Source organism: Ornithodoros turicata, chromosome 2 (assembly GCF_037126465.1).
Source record: "Ornithodoros turicata isolate Travis chromosome 2, ASM3712646v1, whole genome shotgun sequence".
Taxonomy (NCBI): Eukaryota; Metazoa; Arthropoda; class Arachnida; order Ixodida; family Argasidae; genus Ornithodoros; species Ornithodoros turicata.
Window position 1 is genome coordinate 119850187 of NC_088202.1, and position 18797 is coordinate 119868983.

Consider the following 18797-nt stretch of genomic DNA (forward strand, 5'->3'; position numbering starts at 1 on the left):
TGCTGCTGCCATTTGAACAACAAGTGGCCAGTTTACGCGCTCTGTATGACGCAGATACGCTTCAATACACCTCAAAGTTTCGCCGACCACATCACGTTGCCCGTTCATGGCTGCCTGTGGAATGGAGGCGTGGTGGAGTGGAGACGTGATTGGTCAACCACAAGCGTTTGACGTATCAAGAACGCATATGTCTGAACAGCGTGTCGTACGACAGCCGCCTCCGCACTGGATCCGCACCGTAACCGCAACGGAAAGAAGTTGTAGTGTGAACCACGCATAACGCAGTGGCGCTGCGGTTGAAGTACCCAACGCCCTGCCCACTTCTTCGTCTGCTAGTTTTGTTGGTTGCCCTCTCCACCCTCTCCCTTGCCCACGCGTTCAGTTCTTGTTTCACGCCGCCAAATCTAGCTGGTTTTGTCAAACAACAGGCAACGAACTCAGCGACATGCTACAAATATCTACTGGGAGTAGATGCAGAAATATTGAGCCGCGACAAAGCTTTTTTGACGCTCGTGTGGCGGCAGTGACGTCGATTTTGTCGCTTCTCGCGTGTATCTGCCGCGTGTCGCTTGTTATGGGATTCGGGCTTTACACGGGAGCTCTGACGCGACCACGAATGTTGCCCGCAGCACGATTTTACGCTCCTGGCTGCACGGACACGTCCGACGCTAACCCAGAAATGACACATTTCCACAACCGACCACAGAAAGTACGCGACTCCGCGACCTGCAGACGCCGTCTCAACCGCCCGCCGGTTGGTCGCCAAAGGCTCTCCGATCGCTCCTCATTGGACTTGTCCGCGCCAAAGGGCGCTCCCTGATTGGCCCTGTGAGCCTTGTCCAAGTGACGTTTTGTCAGATTTCCAGAGAGGGAATCGCGGAATACCTCAACGTACGTCGTCTGCTCTAGCCATGCATTACATCAAATTGCACAGAAACTATTCCACTAATTCGCGCTATTGTCGGTGACAAACGGGGAGTAAAACGCCACTATAGCTTCGGAATCGCCCCTGACGGATGCGATAGCCCCTTTAAGTACAGTACAAAGTACGCAGTACGAAATGTACTTAAAATACTACGTGAGTACTGGTTACTTCAAGTACTCCCCATCACTGAAGCAAACCCTCGTCCATCGACCCCTCACACGACCCCTCACGCTTTCTGCGTGATTCGGCCTCCTGGGCAGCCCTGTGAGCCGTCTGAATGCAGTTTTTTTGGGGGGGGGGGGGAGGGCGGGGAATAGCAAGTCTGTGTGCTGCCTGGCTGACCTTTCCCCTTTTTCTTTCCCTTTTCTTCTTTCTTTCTGCCAACAAATTCCGCCCACTCCAAGCTACTTCGTATTTCACCGTATTACCATCGTATTCGTACCATGACGAACATTTTTATATCAAAACTTAGTGTTTTTGAGTCATATCAGTACGTACAGCTTACGACAAAAGTTCACGGAGCACGGCACTGGCATATTTCTTCATCGGAGCAGCCCCCTCCTAGATATTAGGAAGAGATCGAATAAGAAACGGGTGACTGGATATTCTGTCAGTTTGTGTGTCCGCTCCTGTTTGCTGCTAAGGTGTCGCCCCAATAGAGAAATGTGACACCCCGGTGTTCCGTGAACTTTTGTCCCCAGCTGTACTAGCACTGTCGCTGAAACTGTATACAAGAACAACACACTTTTTTCTGTGTTTTTTTTTTTCTCTCTAAAGCCAATAGGAGACGTCAGGTGAACTAGGCTATTTCTACTTGGTAACTCGAGCGATAACTGTTTTATAAATTGACCTCATATTCGAACTGATGTTTGGAGATCGCGCAGCTTGAGACTGTTTTTCTTTTCTTTCCCAGAGGCATCGACAACGGCGGCGACCCATGGCACGAGTACCGTCGACACTGATAGCGCTAGTTTTTGCATTACCAGTCATATCCATAGCCAAAGGTAGGTCAGTTTCATGTTGGAACTCATATAGGGTTCGGAATCCCGAGCTGTTTTTACAATCCCGAGATTTCGGGATCTCTAACTGGGAATCTCGGGATCCTGAGACGGGATTGGGATCTTTGTGCAACTCTCCCCACGAAGTCGAATACGACTGTAACCATTTGCCAATCCAGGATATTACAAATACCAATGGCGCACGCGTTTCCTGCCAATTGATGCGTTTTGCTCTTCTCTGGTTTTGTTTCATCATAGTAAATTGAATTGTGTGCTGGTGGCCTGGTCTAGTTTATTGGAAAGGCAGTCTCATTTTTTTTTCTCACTTTCAAATCTACCTGTATATATATATATCAATGACGATCAAAAAAGAGAAAGAGAGACACGCACTTCTGCAATATTTTGTGTAGCCTCACACAGCGGAAGTATCCTTGTGATTTTGTTGGAGTGCCTGATGGCTGTTTCCGACTATGTGCTATGTGGAGTGAGTCGGTAACGAGTTTGTCATGGACGATGCAGTTGATTCCATTATTTAGGATTGTAATGCATATTTCTCGCGGAACGGACGCCTGAAAACGAAGGTCAGTAAAATTCGGTTCTCTGCTTTTGACATGTAGCACCAACCATTCGTTGTCATGAAAGCCTAAATTTATTATCCCGAACCCCTGGGATTTAGCATCGCGAATTTCTGGAATTTCGGGAAACTATGCCGGTAACGATGTGCCGTAACAATGTTTCCCTGCGTAGCGTTTTTGGGTTACTTTCATTCATTGTACAGGTCAATTACCTGTTTGCTGTTGTTAAACACACAGTACAGGAGAGGGGTCATTCAATGACAAACATACCTGACATTGTACTCGACCATCCCCGATTTCTTTCAAATAAATTGTGGTTGATTGTTCCCATGCAGCCAATGCTCTCCCCGGCTTATTTTTGCCGCAAAGCATTTTTTCGCGCCGTGGCCGTTTCTCGAAGATTGCGATTTGACATGTATCCTACCTGGCGAAAAAAAAATTCTAACAAAATACCGTTTGCGCCAGCTCTAACCAAATCTCTTCTGGGTGAAGGCAACGCATAATACTTTCGTGCCAAGCACGTTGAAACTTGATCGACACATTTTATTGAGAGTTTATGCCCCGAGAAAACTGTAAAATTTCGGGAACTTTTAGAATTTTTCACGGAACTCCGCAATTTCTTCATATCTGTTTAAACTGTTTAGCGCTGTTGCGCAGGAGGCATAGAACGTGTTAAAAATATTTTGAGGCGCGCAAACTTGGAAGAATTCACAGAAAAATATCATGAACTTCGGAAATATTGCTTTTTACCACATACTCAGCCATCAATTGCACACTGAGGCGGTCCTGATAAAAATATGAGACAAATTGCATTTGATAGTAGGCCCCTTGAACATTTATTTTACAAAGTTTCGTCGAAACACTTTGTTTTAACCGTGAAAAAAAAATTGAACTTTACCACCGCCGTGCTCATCCGGCATTGCCCCGCAATGCTGCTTCACCCCAAGACGCATGGACAGATGTGTGGACAGCTCATATGTGTGTCTGCCGGCAGCGACGGCAATGCGTCTTGGGGTGAAGCAGCCTTGCGGGGCAATGCCAGATGAGTGCGGGGGTGGTCAAGCTCAAAATTTTTTTTCGCTGCTAAAACAAAGTGTTTCGATGAAACTTTGTAACATAAATGTTCAAGGGGCATACTATCAAATGCAATTTGTCTCATATTTTTATCAGGACCACCTCAGTGTGCAATTAATGACTGAATATGTGGTAAAAAGCAATTTTTCCGAAATTCATGATTTTTTTCTGCGTGCTCTTCCAAGTCTGCTCGCCTCAAGATATTTTTAAGACGTTCTATGCCTCCTACGCAACAGTGCTAAACAGTTTCAATAGCTACGAAGGAATTGCAATGTGGAGTAAAAAAGTCCAAAAGTTCCCGAAATTTTACAGTTTTCTCGGGGCATAAACTCACGATAAAATGTGTCGATCCACCTTCACCTGTCTTGGCACGAAAGTATTATGTGTTGCCTTCACTCAGAAGAGATTTGGTTGGAATTGGCGCAAACGGTATTTTGTTCGATTTTTTTTTTTTTTTTCGCCAGGTAGGTTACATGTCAAAAGGTAATCTTCAAGAAGCGGCCACGGCGCGAAAAAAAAATTTCCGTCAAAAATAGGCCGGGAGAGCATTGGCTACATGGTAACAATCAACCGGGAAAGAAGACCGCAAGAAATCGGGGATGGTCGAGCGCAATGTCTGGGACGTTTGGCATGGAATGACCCAGCAGCTAGACCCAGGCATTTCATGCTCAACTCTTTGAATTGTAACCGATGTGTTAAAATGACTGACACCGCTTCACAGCCCATTTAGTCATTTTTTTCTACTGAAAACAACTTCCATATTAAATAACAGAGTCTTAAAGGTTTGCACTGCCTCGGCACCTAAGGAAGCCCCAGCGATAGTAACATCGTGATGACGTAAGCCAGCAGGCACAACAATGGGAGCGCACCGCCACCACCACCAGCGCAGACGATGATCCGATCTCGACTGTTTCCCGTTCGCATCGCAATACACTGAGTGAAAAGTTCCCTGTAGATACGCCCATTTTCGATGAGTGTGAGTTCTGACGCGACGATGTCGCGTGGAACACAGTGTTACATTCTTGGCTGTGTAAACACGTCCTGCAATCACTCACAAACGACATTCCAGCATTCCAAAAACCGATCACATATCTCCGCGACGAATAGACGCCCGCCCGCCACGCCGGTGGTCAAAGCAGGCTCCCTGACTAGACTTGTCCGTGTGACGTCTTCTCCTATATCCAGAGAGAGAATTCCGCCACACTCTCAACAACTAGCGTCTGCTCTAGTCGTGCACTGCATCAAATTGCACAGAAACTACTCAACTAATTCGTGTCAGATTTTCAGTGTTGTTGTCGCTGATGATAACGAGTGAAACGGCCTTATGAATTCGGAATCGACCGGGACGGGTGTGACAGTCCCTTTAAAGAACATGGGAAAACACTGTGATATTATACTCTATCTTCTTATGAAATCCCTGGAGCTATCGCATTCCGGAACTTTCGAGCTTTGTTCATCGAAATATTTTTTTGGCCTTGCAATTTGACACAATAACATAATGATCTGAACTCTGGGTAAGAAAATTATTTTCAAAAACTGAAATTTCCTTGAAGCGTATCGTACATATTAAGCCAAGATGGCACATGAACCATGAGTTCGGCACGTCATGTGGCGGTCAGAGTAGACACCACTGCAATTCTCCTGAGCCGCCTTCGTTCGTCTTTGACTGCGTGCTTTCTGTTGCAGGTCTCAAAATCAATCCAACATCATGCGAAAATGCAATGAACGAAAAAGGAACGTGCATGTTTGTTTGGGAATGTATCAAGCTAGAAGGACAACATCTCGGGACATGCAGGGACGGTTTCCTGTATGGTTCGTGCTGCCGCTACGACGACAGTATCAACAGCGTCGTGGACGCCCCACACGTCACAGACTCGTCTTCCACTGCGTCACCGGCATCTTACCATAAGCCACACAAGCCTCCGCACCCATTAACGAAGCCGCCAACGACGGGCTTCAACTCCGCGACTTCTAATTCCAACACGTACCCTCCCCGTAACTTTACCCTCATATACTTAACGCCGACGTCTTCCCAAACAGTTTCCCGACCGACGTCCATTGTTGGAGTTAGGCCTACGACGCAGGTGATGTCAACGAGTATCCAGACAACGAAAGCAACCACAACAACCAAAAAGCCATCGAGCGTTGCTTCTTCGCAGACAACGACGTCCAACACCCGGTGGCCACCTACACTTCGTCCTCCAGGCATCACAAGTTTCTGGTCGCTGTTTAGACCTAGGCCTACGTTGATGCCCCTCATTACATTCCTGCCAACGCGCAAGCCGACTGTGACGTCGACAGTTAAACCTGCGTTGCAATCTACGTCTCAGCTGACGGCCCAGACGGTCCAGTATAAGCCATCGACCTCGGTGGCAACATCTGCAACGCCGGTGGCGACTACGGTGAAGCCACCTCCTCCGCCTTTGCAAGCAGAATCCTCACAGGCAGTCAAGAATCCGAAGGGTATGTCACGTACAGCTGGCAGATCTGGAACTTGAGAACTTGTAGCAACGTCTCACATAACATAGATCAGACGAATCAAAGGTGTTGGGTAACTAGAGGCTCTGCAAGAATTTCATGCTGATGATAAGAACAAAAAAAGAAACAACTTCAAGAAATGTTCTATTAATGTCCACCTAGTGTTCGCGATTCCTTTCTCAAAGGCTCTCTGTTACGTCTGCAACGTACGATATTTAGTGAGCTTACTGTCGATGCAAACAAGGAGCCACCTTCTACGCCTTCAAATAATCTTGGCGGTGCAAGAAGAAGGGACAAATACAGGTCAGCCTATTTATAAAAGAGCACAAAGCAATTTCACAGTTCAATTTTCATTCGGTTGAATCAGTACCACCATTATACAAAGGAAGACATTTATACGTGCCTTAGGAAAAGACGGGACACACCCCATTAGATATCAGCAACTATTGAGGGTGCATACCAGCAGGTCCTGGTCTCCCAACAGCTCAACGACGAAGCGACCCCTCTCCAAAGAAGCGCCCTATATATTGATAGGCTTTCCTTGCATGGTGTGGCATGTACACAAATCAATCTCTCCTTCAGAGGTGTGGCATCCGAGTTTCCGTCGGTGTAAACGGGAAAACCCCCCATAAGTAGTTCTTCTAATTGATAACGACACACCTATTGATTGAATTTTAGTTGCTCTGAATTCTTTCATTCGCACTTATTTTCCAAACGGGAAAGAGACGAAAAAGAAGTGCCCACCGTGTTTGAAATCCCCTCGAGTTTGATCAGCCCACGACGGCTGCAACTACATACATCGGGAACAGTAAGGTTGCTCTTGCATGCATCCTACAATGGATAGTGTGTTATTGCTTTTGAAACGAATCTGTATTGACGAAGGTATATAGCATCCTCGTACTTTGTTCATCTGCATTCATTTCTCGCCACCTGAACGTGACTTTTCCTGTAACCCTTCTTCTTTCGTTCATTTCACTTGCAGCTGACTGTGGCATGCCAACATTGCTGCCTCAGACCAAAGTCGTGGGAGGAAAGAGTGCAGCATTTGGAGCATGGCCATGGCAAGTAAGTCTCGCTTCGGCGCATATAAATGTTGATTCATAATTGATTAAATGTCTAAATGTCAGGCAACGTCTTGCCGGCAGAAGATAAAGAAAATTACACAAGTTCAACATAAGAATAGCCATCGGGAACGAGATTAGCGGTGAGACAAGCGGAAGCCGCTAGTTCCAGGCGGGTATCTATACGCGTCAGCTATGAATGTAACTCCTTGGTTTGCCTAGCTATATCAAGTGAGGTTAGTCCAGGTTAGGTTCGTGTAAGCTTGCAACGGTATGGTGTCACTTCCTGCTAACCTCGTTCCCGATGACTTCTCTTATGCTGAGCTTTGGTTTAGCCGAGGACATTTCGCAACAATGCGTTAAAATTGATCAATTTTCAGGTATCCGTGCGACGAACATCGTTCTTTGGACTGTCAAGCACACACCGGTGCGGAGGCGCCATCCTGAATCGCTACTGGATAGCCACGGCTGGGCATTGTGTGGATGAGTACAGACACTTTTACTGCTGCAATTTACACGATGACTAACGTCACATACAATATAGCATGCATTTTCCTCACGTGCGGCGTCGGATACCTTCATGAATACACCGTCGAATGCCTCTTTCATACCTTCACCGCGCGCGATTATTTGTTAACCAGTCACTGGCCGAGAATTAATTTAAAATAAAATTTCTTCGTCGCTGCAGTGCTATGTCTCACCGCTCCAGGGCACACCCGAACTTTATCTGAGAGCAGAAGCACGCAGTTACGAGTCACATTGGTTAAGGTCGCCGGTGGATGTCCCGTATGCCGCAGCAGATCTATCACACTTGGTGACAGAAGCCGTTCCTCCAGCGACTGAATATTATGGCAATAACAAAGTTTGGAATGTGACATAAGTTTTGACCCATTTAGTGACGTGTGGTTGAAATTTGTGGAAACCTACGTTCCCACGACCTCGGGGCGTCAGCCCGTCCGTTCCGCGCGCGAAGGAACAAGCAGCACAACAGAGATTCAAACCAACATACCAGGTTTATTCACAAACGAGAGCAACAGAGCTTGCGCTGCATTACTAGTTTAGGCTGCTAACCAACTACCCCAACTTTGCACTTTGGTACCTTGCGCTGCATCCAGCGAACCAACTCAAGAAAAGAGAGCCCGCACTTCCCAAGCACCTCGCTTAAATATCTGATAAGTGCCCCACCCCTCGGTTATCTTACACCGGAAGTACCGTGTGATGTGCCCTCTGACGGCGCTTCATACATCAAAACAATGGCGTGGCCATAAATTCAATAATTCAACTGCACAAGAATTCATGACTGCATATATTCTGACAGTGTACAGGAGTACGCGCGATCATTTTCGAAACATTAAACTGCCACTACGCACTAAGTTTACAGGATTTACAGGTGCCGTAAAACAGCACACAGACAGGTTATGTTGGCAGCGTAGTTGAACCCCAGCAAACCCAGCACAACAAGTTATACACGTCACAAAGAACGCGAAATACTGTGTATTTCTTGTTTTTGTGTGTAAATATTTTTTATTTGCTACTAAAATGCAGCAAAACGGCTCGGGACAACGGCTGGTGGGAAATAGTCCCCAATTTGTCAAGCAACGGTGATCTATGTTCACGACAGGCTTGCTCCTCCTGACGGCTATGTAGGCATCACGCAGCCGACTTTTTGTTTTTGACACAGTGTTATGCGCGTGCAATGCAGTTTTATCGCCGTACTTGACGGGCTATGCGCAGTTTGGGAAATTAGACACAGTGTTGCCCGTAATTTTCAATTTTAATTTTCTAAAAAAAACTGAACGCATTTGGGACAAAAAATGTGACGTAAGAGTACTGAGGGCTCAGACTATCGAATAGATACATTCTCTGAGATGGCAGCTCTACTGGTCCACAGGGGCCCACTGGGACCATGAAATGATTTTCGCGAATTCCGGGTACTCTACCGGAAACGGTTCTCATGATCCCTCACTATCATACATACATCAACTTTTAACCGTATTCAGTGCACCGGGGGCGCAGTTACCAGCAAAAATAGCGGGGCGTGACCGCCGGACACATCCCTACGAAGCGGGCTTACGTCATCAGCGTCCAGTCCTCTCAGCCAATTGCGGACGACTTGAAGCACACACCCCGCGGGACCACGTGGGTGCATGGTGTCGGTTTGGACAATAACGACGTCGTATATCTGCCGTCGAAATCAGTAGAAATATAGCGAAACGCAAATTGTCAGCGATTGAGGAAGATATTATGCGACGCCCACAGCGTCTAGGAATCGTTCCGTACGCAGCAGCTCCCAAAACGCCACCGACAGAGACATTTTCTGAAGCAGCAGCAGCTCTAAGCGGAAAACGTGCATCGGTAACCATGCTGACAATCAACGGCTACATTACACTTCTGGTAGGATTCTGTGTCAACGATTAGACACGATCTTAGCTCCAGGTCAAATTAAACCAGTATTTCGTGGCGAAGTTTGCAACCTTGCTTGGAAATTCTGCAATTTGCTCGCAAAAGACCGTCTTTGAATCGGCAACATCCCCTGTGTATGATGTCACGGCCAGTTAGCCTCGCAGGCGGGTCGTAGCAGCCGCCGTTCACGGGTAATATCGCATATTTTCGCTATTTGAACGATTATCAACTTCATATTTCACAGGGTGAATGCTTTAGTGCAGAGGAACAAATTGAAAATGATCGTAGGCTTGTCAAATATCCTTTCATGGTCCCTTTAAGTCATCGCATCATACAAAATCTGTTCCATTGGCAGAGCGGTGCATGGGTTGAATGTTCCATTGGAGGAGCAGGGCAACAAAAGTTTCTCCAAGGAGCAATACTTTTTGATCAAGCGGTTACCTCAGCGGAACATGACAGACAAGAGGAGGCACGCACGGGCCCAAGTGGGGCCCTTGATGTTCAAGCTTTCTTTTTTTTTTTTTTCTCGTGTGTCGCGCAGGTAGTCTTGCGTCCCTTGCACAGTGTAAACACTGCGCGTCCCGCTGTGTGTAATTATACGATTCTGAAGCAGCTTGCTGAACCCCACGTGGCCAAAGCAACCCCGAGAAAGCACGCGGGTCACCCGCTATGCACAGAGCGCGCATCGTACCTTGAATGCTAGCATTCCATTGACAAAGCAAACCCGTGCGGCCCCGCCGGAATCGTGCACGAAACCCCACCCAGCGCGGGGCAAAAATTGTTCTCTAATGGAATTCGCCATCACTGCATTCTCCCAACATATAATTCTCGCAAAATACTGCTTCTTTATGTGTCGTGGAAGTATGATAAAATTTCTAGTTTTGAGTAGTATAACGTCATGAGGTTCCCAATCTACCAACAACACTTGGCAACATTGATCCTCGAAGGTCGATATCCGTCCCGAAAGTGAAGCGGACAGCGAAGGGGCGTGCAGTTGCTAACAGATGTGTGTGGCGAGAGCTCCTGGTGATGTCACCTACTCTCCGAGGATTCGAAACTATGAAATTTTGGCGGGATCTTTCGAAAGATTCGTGGAAGCGTGTAGTGATCACTGGCGGCATTTCTATTTTGCGCGGTATAGTCGTGTTCAACTTAAGAAGGAAAAGAAATCTGGTCAGTCAACTCTCAAAATATTACTGCGCCGGGGATATGATGGCTGGACACAGTGAGGTCGCCCTCCCTCTTTGCTCCAGAGAATGTAATTCACCATACTCTCTCTGCTTCCGTATTGGCTGTTAAAACTGGCACTTGACTGCAGCAGAAAGTGCGTTCCCCTACTGATGGCTCATGGTTGCGCTGCAGAATTTGTCCTATCGCGCTATTGCTTCTTCTTATCTCCAACGGCGTGTGTAGTTGACGGACTAGATTTTTTTTCTTTTTTAATTTGAACACGACTATAGCTGAGCCCCCTCACTTGTGCTACTACATTCCTACCCGACTGAGAGGCTTGTGCAGGCACTGCACACACAAAAATTTCATTCACCAGTGACTGGATAGAGTACCACATAAAAAACAGAAGTGAACCGCTTATCCACAACCTGTTTCGTTTTTGGAGTGGCGTAAGCATTAGCAGGCAATCTTTTGTGGGCATCGTAGTACTGGATGAAATTTGTCTGAAATGTTGTGGCTCCTAGGCTAGACAAAAACCGGAAGCAGCTGACGGTGACGTCGCGGGAAGGGGACCTCGAGGAATAAGATTCAGTGATACGCAATTGGCTGCGAATTTTACAAGAATATTTTGTATTTTTGTGTTCTGTCTTTTTCATTTCGTTTCGTATTTTGTAATACCATAAGGGATCATACGGCAGATGTTTCTGTAGCTCTCCCCTGGATCTGCACCAGTTTCGGATTTACAACCCCGAGGCACTGCATTGCGGGAACCCATCTGCATTGCCAGTACCATGCATGATTCACATGTACATGCCCATGCATGTGTGTCAAGTTTCTACAGTATTTTAGCTACAGTTTGACCTAGCCGTTTTACGGTATAACATACACATATACATCACTCGAATCACAACATAGTGTGTGAAAGGTTATGCATGTAATTTCTTCGTTTGACATGCATACGTTTGACAAAGGTAATTTCCGTGGTTGGATACCGCGTATGGGTGACTTCTGAGGAGACTTTTCAAAGGTGAGGTCCCTGGACGTACGCCCCTCACCCCCTTAAATCCGACACTGGTCTGGATCGACTGTCGCTTCAACAAATATCAAATGTAACGTTCGCATTGCCGGTGCATCCACTTATCCACATACACATGATTCGAGTTGGTATTTATTTATTTACTTATTTCCACAAAGTGGAGGAGGCGGGACAAAAAGCTTCGTCGATCGTAGCGCAATCTATGAAGTAATAAGGAGACTAGCCCTGTTACTCTTACCCTCTTACCTATGCTCTCACCCTTTGCTTTCGCGCGACCTGGCGACGTACACGAAAAACACATTCTCAACTTCACGACCTGTTCGTGCTCCTGCTACGCTCCAGACGGCGGGGCTTGTCTACAAACGTCATCAAGACTTCTCTATTCCTGAACAGACGCTACCATGCGTGCAAGACGGGCTACTTGTCTTACCCGGGAAGTCGCAATAAGCTATAGCGTTATGGATTCGCTTTAGACGTGACAACCATTTCCTGGTGTGTCTTGGCGGTCGCCATTCTTGCACTTTATTTATTTATTTTTCTATGCTGTTGAATTGTTGTTGATATGCATGGTGTTATCGGGACGACATGTTCCGTTTGAGGTGCTGCAGACATTGCTAAGACACTTTCCCTTCCTCACTCCGAACCTCGATTTATGAATGCCCCAATTTCTTAACGATTTTTCCAGGAACGTCAGCCGTTCACAAACTGAGGGCTGACTGTATATTTTTACTGTCATATTTTGCTGCAGTAGTAGGCTACACACGACATGTGGCGTGCCGATCCACTGTAGGCACGTTCTACAACTGGTCCATAGTGTCGTTAAAAGGCTGAGGGTCTTGAAACAACAGAAGGAAACTTACACACCTCAAATTTATTTCGAGGGCTTTGAGACGCAGACCAATTATTATTTTCTTCATAATACGTCTCACGAGGATTCGGAGGACTTACATAAGTTTGCGATTCCTTTGCAGCCTGTTGCTGTCGCAAATTCGAATACGGGTCGGGGAATACGACTTCTCCAGCGAACTGGAGCCCCTCCCGTTCGTGGAGCGGGGAGCCAAGAAGAAGTTGGTACACCCAAAGTATAATTTCTTCACCTACGAGAACGACCTGGCCCTCGTCAAGATGAGCGAGCCCTTGGAGTTCAAACCGCACATCGCTCCAATTTGCCTTCCGCCAGACAACGAGACGGACGACCTCATTGGACAGAACGCAACCGTCACAGGATGGGGTCGGCTCAGTGAAGGTGGGTACAAACAAATATACTCTCCTTGAAAGATGGCTCCCGCACTGTGATGGAAACTTAGCGCCCGAAGCCACGCACTCATTCACACAGGACCGCGTACTTTCGTCTCCTCACCGTGACACACAACCAACTACCTTGCGTGCAGCGTTTCGTTCTTTCCGGGTTTACCCAGGAAACACCCGCTCGTAAATTTATTATCAGTTCGCTTTTATCGGGTTTTGGTAGACACTACTAACAGCACGGTGCTGCAAATTTTGCGCCATGAAATCCCCTTTCGTACTTTTAAACAGCTCCCCGCATAGGCGCCGACTGCGGGGGGGGGGGGGGGCGCCTCCCCCGGGAAGTCCCGCTAAGAGACTGACACCAACCTTTGGGGCACGGCGCGCCCTGGTCAAAAGAGCGAAGAGGCACCAACCCCAAAAATGCACCTTGCAATTTGTAAAATATGTATCCGCCCACCATACTCATTATCACAGTAGAAGGTGAAGCGAAGAAACACAGAGGATGGCACAACACATAGCCTGAATTTCGCACAAAGCAATCAGATCACTGAAACGAAGCAGTCGAAAAGGTACCAGCAGCTGCCAGTGAGGTGTAACGGTAGGATCTTCGGAACGTATATCCGTTGGGAGCGGGTTCAACTCCCGCTGCTCCATTTTCATTGACCATATTCATATATTGCGCGCATTTCGGGTCAAACACCGAGGATTCAATGCATTTTGTTCCTTTTGCACTCAGTTTTCAAAGGCGTAATGCCTTCAGTTGTGCACATGCTCACTGTTAACGTTCTCTCTGTTTTTTTTTTGTTTTTTTTTTCTGTTCTTCCTTCCTCTTATTTCTATACCAGTTCTGCATACATCATAGGATCTCGCCAGAGTGTGTGATTCTTCAGCTTTAGTTTTGTGTTCTTCATTTTTCTTTTCCTTTTCTTTCCTTCTTTTTGTTTTCTTTTGCGTTCTTCTTTTCTTTGCCTTTTTTGTCTTCCCCTTTCACTTTTTTTTTGAATAACAAGCAACATCCATCTGGCTTACCTTTCCTTTCTTTTTTTTTTCTTAATAAACATATCCCCCCCCCCGCCAGAGTACTTACTTCGCGGTGCGCCCTTGCCCCCCCCCCCCCCCCCCGGGAAAATGAAAGCTCTCCGCCTCTGGCTCCCCGTCTTCCTCATTCCAAAGTTCCCCTTTTGAAGCATTCCTTTCTAAGGTAAAACAGGATGCACCCGTGACAGTTCTGGCGTAAAACGTAAGGCATGACAGACGAACAGCAATATTTCCTCGATTTAGGCTTAGCAATCGGGCACACTCCACGAGAAGCGACCTAGGTAAGTTCCTCCAACACATACGACATCCATGGGCGTACCGAGTTGGGGGTTGGGGGCGGGTGGCGTGCCCCACCTTGGAGCTTCAAGGGCACTTGTGAAAATTGTACACTGTTGATACATAGGTCGTCATGATTTTCCTGAGATGTCGTACCAATATGAACCTCTGGATACCCGCGCAGTCCGCTGCGTCCGTCCCTAGGAAAAGAAGTGAGGGTGTTGCACTAGCGAGAGGACGCTGCGGTCGCTTGATCGACAGCGCCACCCGTGGCGATTTCGCGCGTAACGGTCTGGTACTGACGCCGTATCGGCGCCTTCGCGTATGTAGCTTTGGTGCGTACGGGTGTTTTCCCGAATTTTATATATCGGCTTTGGGGCTTTGGACTCATTAACCAGTGAGACTACTTGTGTGGAAGTGGTTTGTCACGTAAAATGGGGGGGGGGGGGGTATGCGATGGGGAAGCCTTTTGCACGTGGAACATTATGTGTCTATGCACAATGTGTGACACAGTGTGTAGCGCAGACAAGCGTGTAGTATTCGTGGCCCGTATTTACGTGAAGTTAAGTGCATATTTTTCCGCAAGGAACTACCAATTTTAGACTACACATCAGAAACTAGCTACGTCCAGTACCTGTGCTATGAGGACGGAAATCTCGCACTGAAGAATTCACAATAATACAGTCAACAACAAATTGGAATATACATTACGAAGATAGCGGAAAAAAACGTTCTCGTTTCATTCTTATGCATAATCCCTTAACGTGATGATGCACCGTAAGGATAAGTTCCTTAGTCAAATTATTCCCAATCTTGCATCGCTCAAGTCGGGGGATTCCCTTTTAGCCCTTTGTGCCTGCACTTGATGCACAGTCATAGTAATAAAAATCGATCAGTCAATCAAGATTGTTTCAGGATATAAATAAGGCGTGTTTTTGTTTGAAACTGGATACGTAATGATAATAATGTTTTATTAGTGCTGCAGACACATTGTCGCAAATTGCAACATAGAAGTAGCCAGAAATATCACGCAAAAGAAACATAAAACATAAACTATGCTAAAAAATAAAAAAAATGACAATAATTAAGAAGAAACAGTGAGGTTGCTGTTCGACAAACGCATGATTACTTTTGTGTGTGTTTGCGTGTGTGCGCGCGGACGAATACGAAGGAGCAAAGAACCACTTGTAAACAGAGATCGATTTGGCAACGATAATAAGATCATAGGGACAGAATGCACCTACATAAAATGATGACGTCTTGCGAAACGCAGCTCGGGGAGGACAAAGAACTCCCTGTGTTCGCATGCAAGCTTTATATTGAAGGAAGACGAGGTCCAAATCCAGTCTTCCCCGACACGTCGCAAAATTAGGGTCCGAGTAAAAGAGATAAATACTGTACGACATATGGCAGACACTAATTTTAGCCAAGCTCCACGATGTTCATTGGTCATTCATTGGTGTATTTCGCAACTTTTTCACGTCAGTTGCTGTGCTATAAGTCCGCATCGTGATGCTGAACTGGTCATTGACAAATATACTAAATGCAAGGAATCAGTTCTAAGTTTGAAACAACGGATTTGAGCGGCACGTTGGGTGGATTGCCGTAAAAGCGCTCTCTCAAATACGTGATCGGCGGGACGATACAGCGAGAAGGACGAAAACTTTACGGCAAGTTGCCTCTCTTTCACAGTAACTTGGTTGTCGTGGCAGATTACCACATAGACTTAGTTTCCATTTTGTCTTCTCCTTTGACTTTCTATGCAGGCAGCTTCAAATCGCTCTTTTCGAACGGCGAAACGAGCACAGCACTGCTAGACGCTGCTGGCTGGTACCAGGGCATTACGTCGCGTTTCCCCTCGAGGTGCCGCTGCCGTCGATAGAAAACTCTAGCGCACGGTGCCCATAGTTGCAGGTGCAATGCACCGGATTGGCCTTCTCCGCCTTCTCAGTTATCATGATGCTCATGATCTACCGCAGTTGATGCCATCTGTCGAACGGTGTGCGAAACCCTGTCAGCCGACTATCACTTACTCTGCTTGAGTGACAGGTGGCGCTGGTGGGGGTTAGTGGTAAATGTAAATCTTAATGTAGTTCGGGAGTGGAAAGGAGGGGGGGGGGACGTGGAAATAACAATGTCACACTCTCGGGCACCTGAAAGCTCGATCACTGACCTTACCAGAAGCAACATCGCCAACATACAAGAATCCATCCCATACGATAAGGTTGATTTGTTGCCGAAACTGTTTTGCGACATATGACGTTGTGTATTTATTGTGTATTGTATTGTGCAGTGAGCGTACATGTGGTGACTGAATGACACGTCGGCACACAGTGAAATGATTGTATGAAATAGGTGAAATATGCTGCACTCAACAAAACGCACTGGATTTATTTATTTATTTTGTTTTCACAACAAAGGCTGACCACAGCACCACCTTCCGAAGGGCTGTCGATAAACCAAATAAGGGGAGGCGGGATGTGTTTATTGAAAAGGGATAAAGGGTTTCATGTATAAACTGGGCCTATTTCATACCCCAAAGCGAAACTAGTTGTGAACAAGAGAGATTATCAAAACTGAGTTAATGAGCAGACCAGAGAAAGGTTTTGTCTCAGAAGGAAGTTAAATATTATAGTAAGTGTTTGCGCAGAGGTACGAAATTATTTGCGTTCGGGTTTCGAGACCTGCCAAAGGGCAACAAATGGGTTTAATTGTTGAATACATTCTTTAGCTGTGGGAGGCGATGTCTACAAAAGGGGGGGAAATCCATTCTTTCTAGGGTCAGGCTTCAATCTAAACTAACAGTGCAGTAAGGCATAGTGCCGCATGATTATTATGATTCTTATCGCTTAGCTCGGGACAGTTCTAGGAACCATGTGCATGGTGTACAAATCGGATACAAGAAATTATTACGTTTTAGCAATTCACAAAATACTCAGCCTGCGCTCAGTCGCCCCGTGGCAGCCGCTTCATTTTAACATTTACCGACCAACTGTAACCACATGCGTTCACACGTCTCTTCTCATGATCTTCAGGGCTTCGGTTGCTCATAATTTGGAACGCATATGATCTACAAAAACCTAACGTCGTAAGCAGCCCCTATTTCATGTCCAATGGACGGCTCCGAATGTTTAGCGTTTATTGACCGTACAAATTACTGTTCTCCTTTCCATTTATATCGTAGGTGGGGTGTTGCCGTCGGTGCTGCAGCAGGTGAAAGTTCCTATCGTAAGCAACGAGAAGTGCAAGAACATGTTCCTCGCCGCAGGAAGGCACGAATATATACCGAATATCTTCATGTGTGCGGGATTCGAAGAAGGTGGACGAGATTCCTGTCAGGTGCGTATGGAACTTGTTCCTCAACGTGCGGGTATCGGGAGTTTTACGTACTCCCGGTCACCTTTCTCGTCTCGACTATAACCAGGGGTTGCATAAATCCCCGCACATTCTCCCTAGAGATATTACGTCACATTACGACCAGGTCAGCCGGTGGGTGTCACATCCCCCCTTACGGAATTCCAACGTCCCACCCTCAAGTCCTGCACAGATCCCCGGCTCAGAACCCTGTGGTAGCTAAGTACCCACATGAAGGGAAACGTAAAGTAGATGAGGAATGGTAAATGTTCCGATGATTATGATTAGTTTGGTAGCTTTATGGGGCGCATTACTCTTCATCATGCGGAATCCGCTAATAAGGTTAGCACCAGACTTGTGCCCGTTACCGAAAAAAAGGAACTAAATACCGTTACCCGTTACTTCAGAAAAAAGTAACTAAATACGTTACTCGTTACCAACATACAAAAGTAACGAGTTCTCGTTACTCACAGGTAACGAGTTACTTTTACGTTACCGCAGCATATTTAAAGGAGCCAACAAACACGCCGTCACTTGCCTTCAACTCTTTATTAATGAGGAATTGCACTTCAGGAGGAGCTGATACTCGAAATTGGTCGTCCGTCCTTCGTGTTCCGTGTCTCTCGGCCCGTTACCATGAATCTATATCAGTTTGCCTGGACCTTCTCCCTTGTTTCCGAAGTGGGGGTGATCGGAGATTACGAAAAAACAAGAAAAAAACACTGGTTTTCGTGCCACAGATCACCAACGGTTCCCCAAAACAGACGAGGGGCTGCGTCATAATTTAGAGCGCTCAGAAGCTTAGCAAAGATAAGAAAAGTCGAAACGCGTTTTTTGTAGCCATAGCACAATTGGTGGCCATTCTTGGGAAGGAGTGATGGTCAGAGATTACGGAAACAAGAGAAAGGACAACAACACATCCAGTGAGGGACTGCAATAATACTTTGAGTCACACGTCACGCAGGTCAAATCTGCAGGCATTGCGCCACACGGAATGCCGAAATGTGCTCCCCGTGCTCAAGAAAAGGAACGAGTAACGTCAGTAACGAGTTACCAATTTTTGTAACTGATTCCGTTACTATTACAATTTTTTAAAAAGTAACTGAATCGTTACTTCGTTACCAAAAAAAGTAACCGTTACCAAGTAACGAGTTAGGCACA

General features: G+C 46.4%; 1 protein-coding gene and 1 long non-coding RNA gene across 3 annotated transcripts in view; one reads left to right on the plus strand and one right to left on the minus strand.

Moving 5' to 3' along the window:
- LOC135386002 (uncharacterized) overlaps window positions 1-18797 on the minus strand; it is a 101136-nt gene that overhangs the window by 64686 nt on the left and 17653 nt on the right. The window lies entirely within an intron of this gene.
- LOC135385994 (serine proteinase stubble-like) overlaps window positions 1-18797 on the plus strand; it is a 62346-nt gene that overhangs the window by 41644 nt on the left and 1905 nt on the right. The window contains exons 2-7 of the mRNA XM_064615678.1: window positions 1839-1929; window positions 5259-6035; window positions 7033-7115; window positions 7492-7598; window positions 12692-12966; window positions 17467-17621. Coding sequence (XP_064471748.1) covers window positions 1839-1929; window positions 5259-6035; window positions 7033-7115; window positions 7492-7598; window positions 12692-12966; window positions 17467-17621 — 1488 coding nt within the window. The remainder of the gene's footprint in view (window positions 1-1838; window positions 1930-5258; window positions 6036-7032; window positions 7116-7491; window positions 7599-12691; window positions 12967-17466; window positions 17622-18797) is intronic.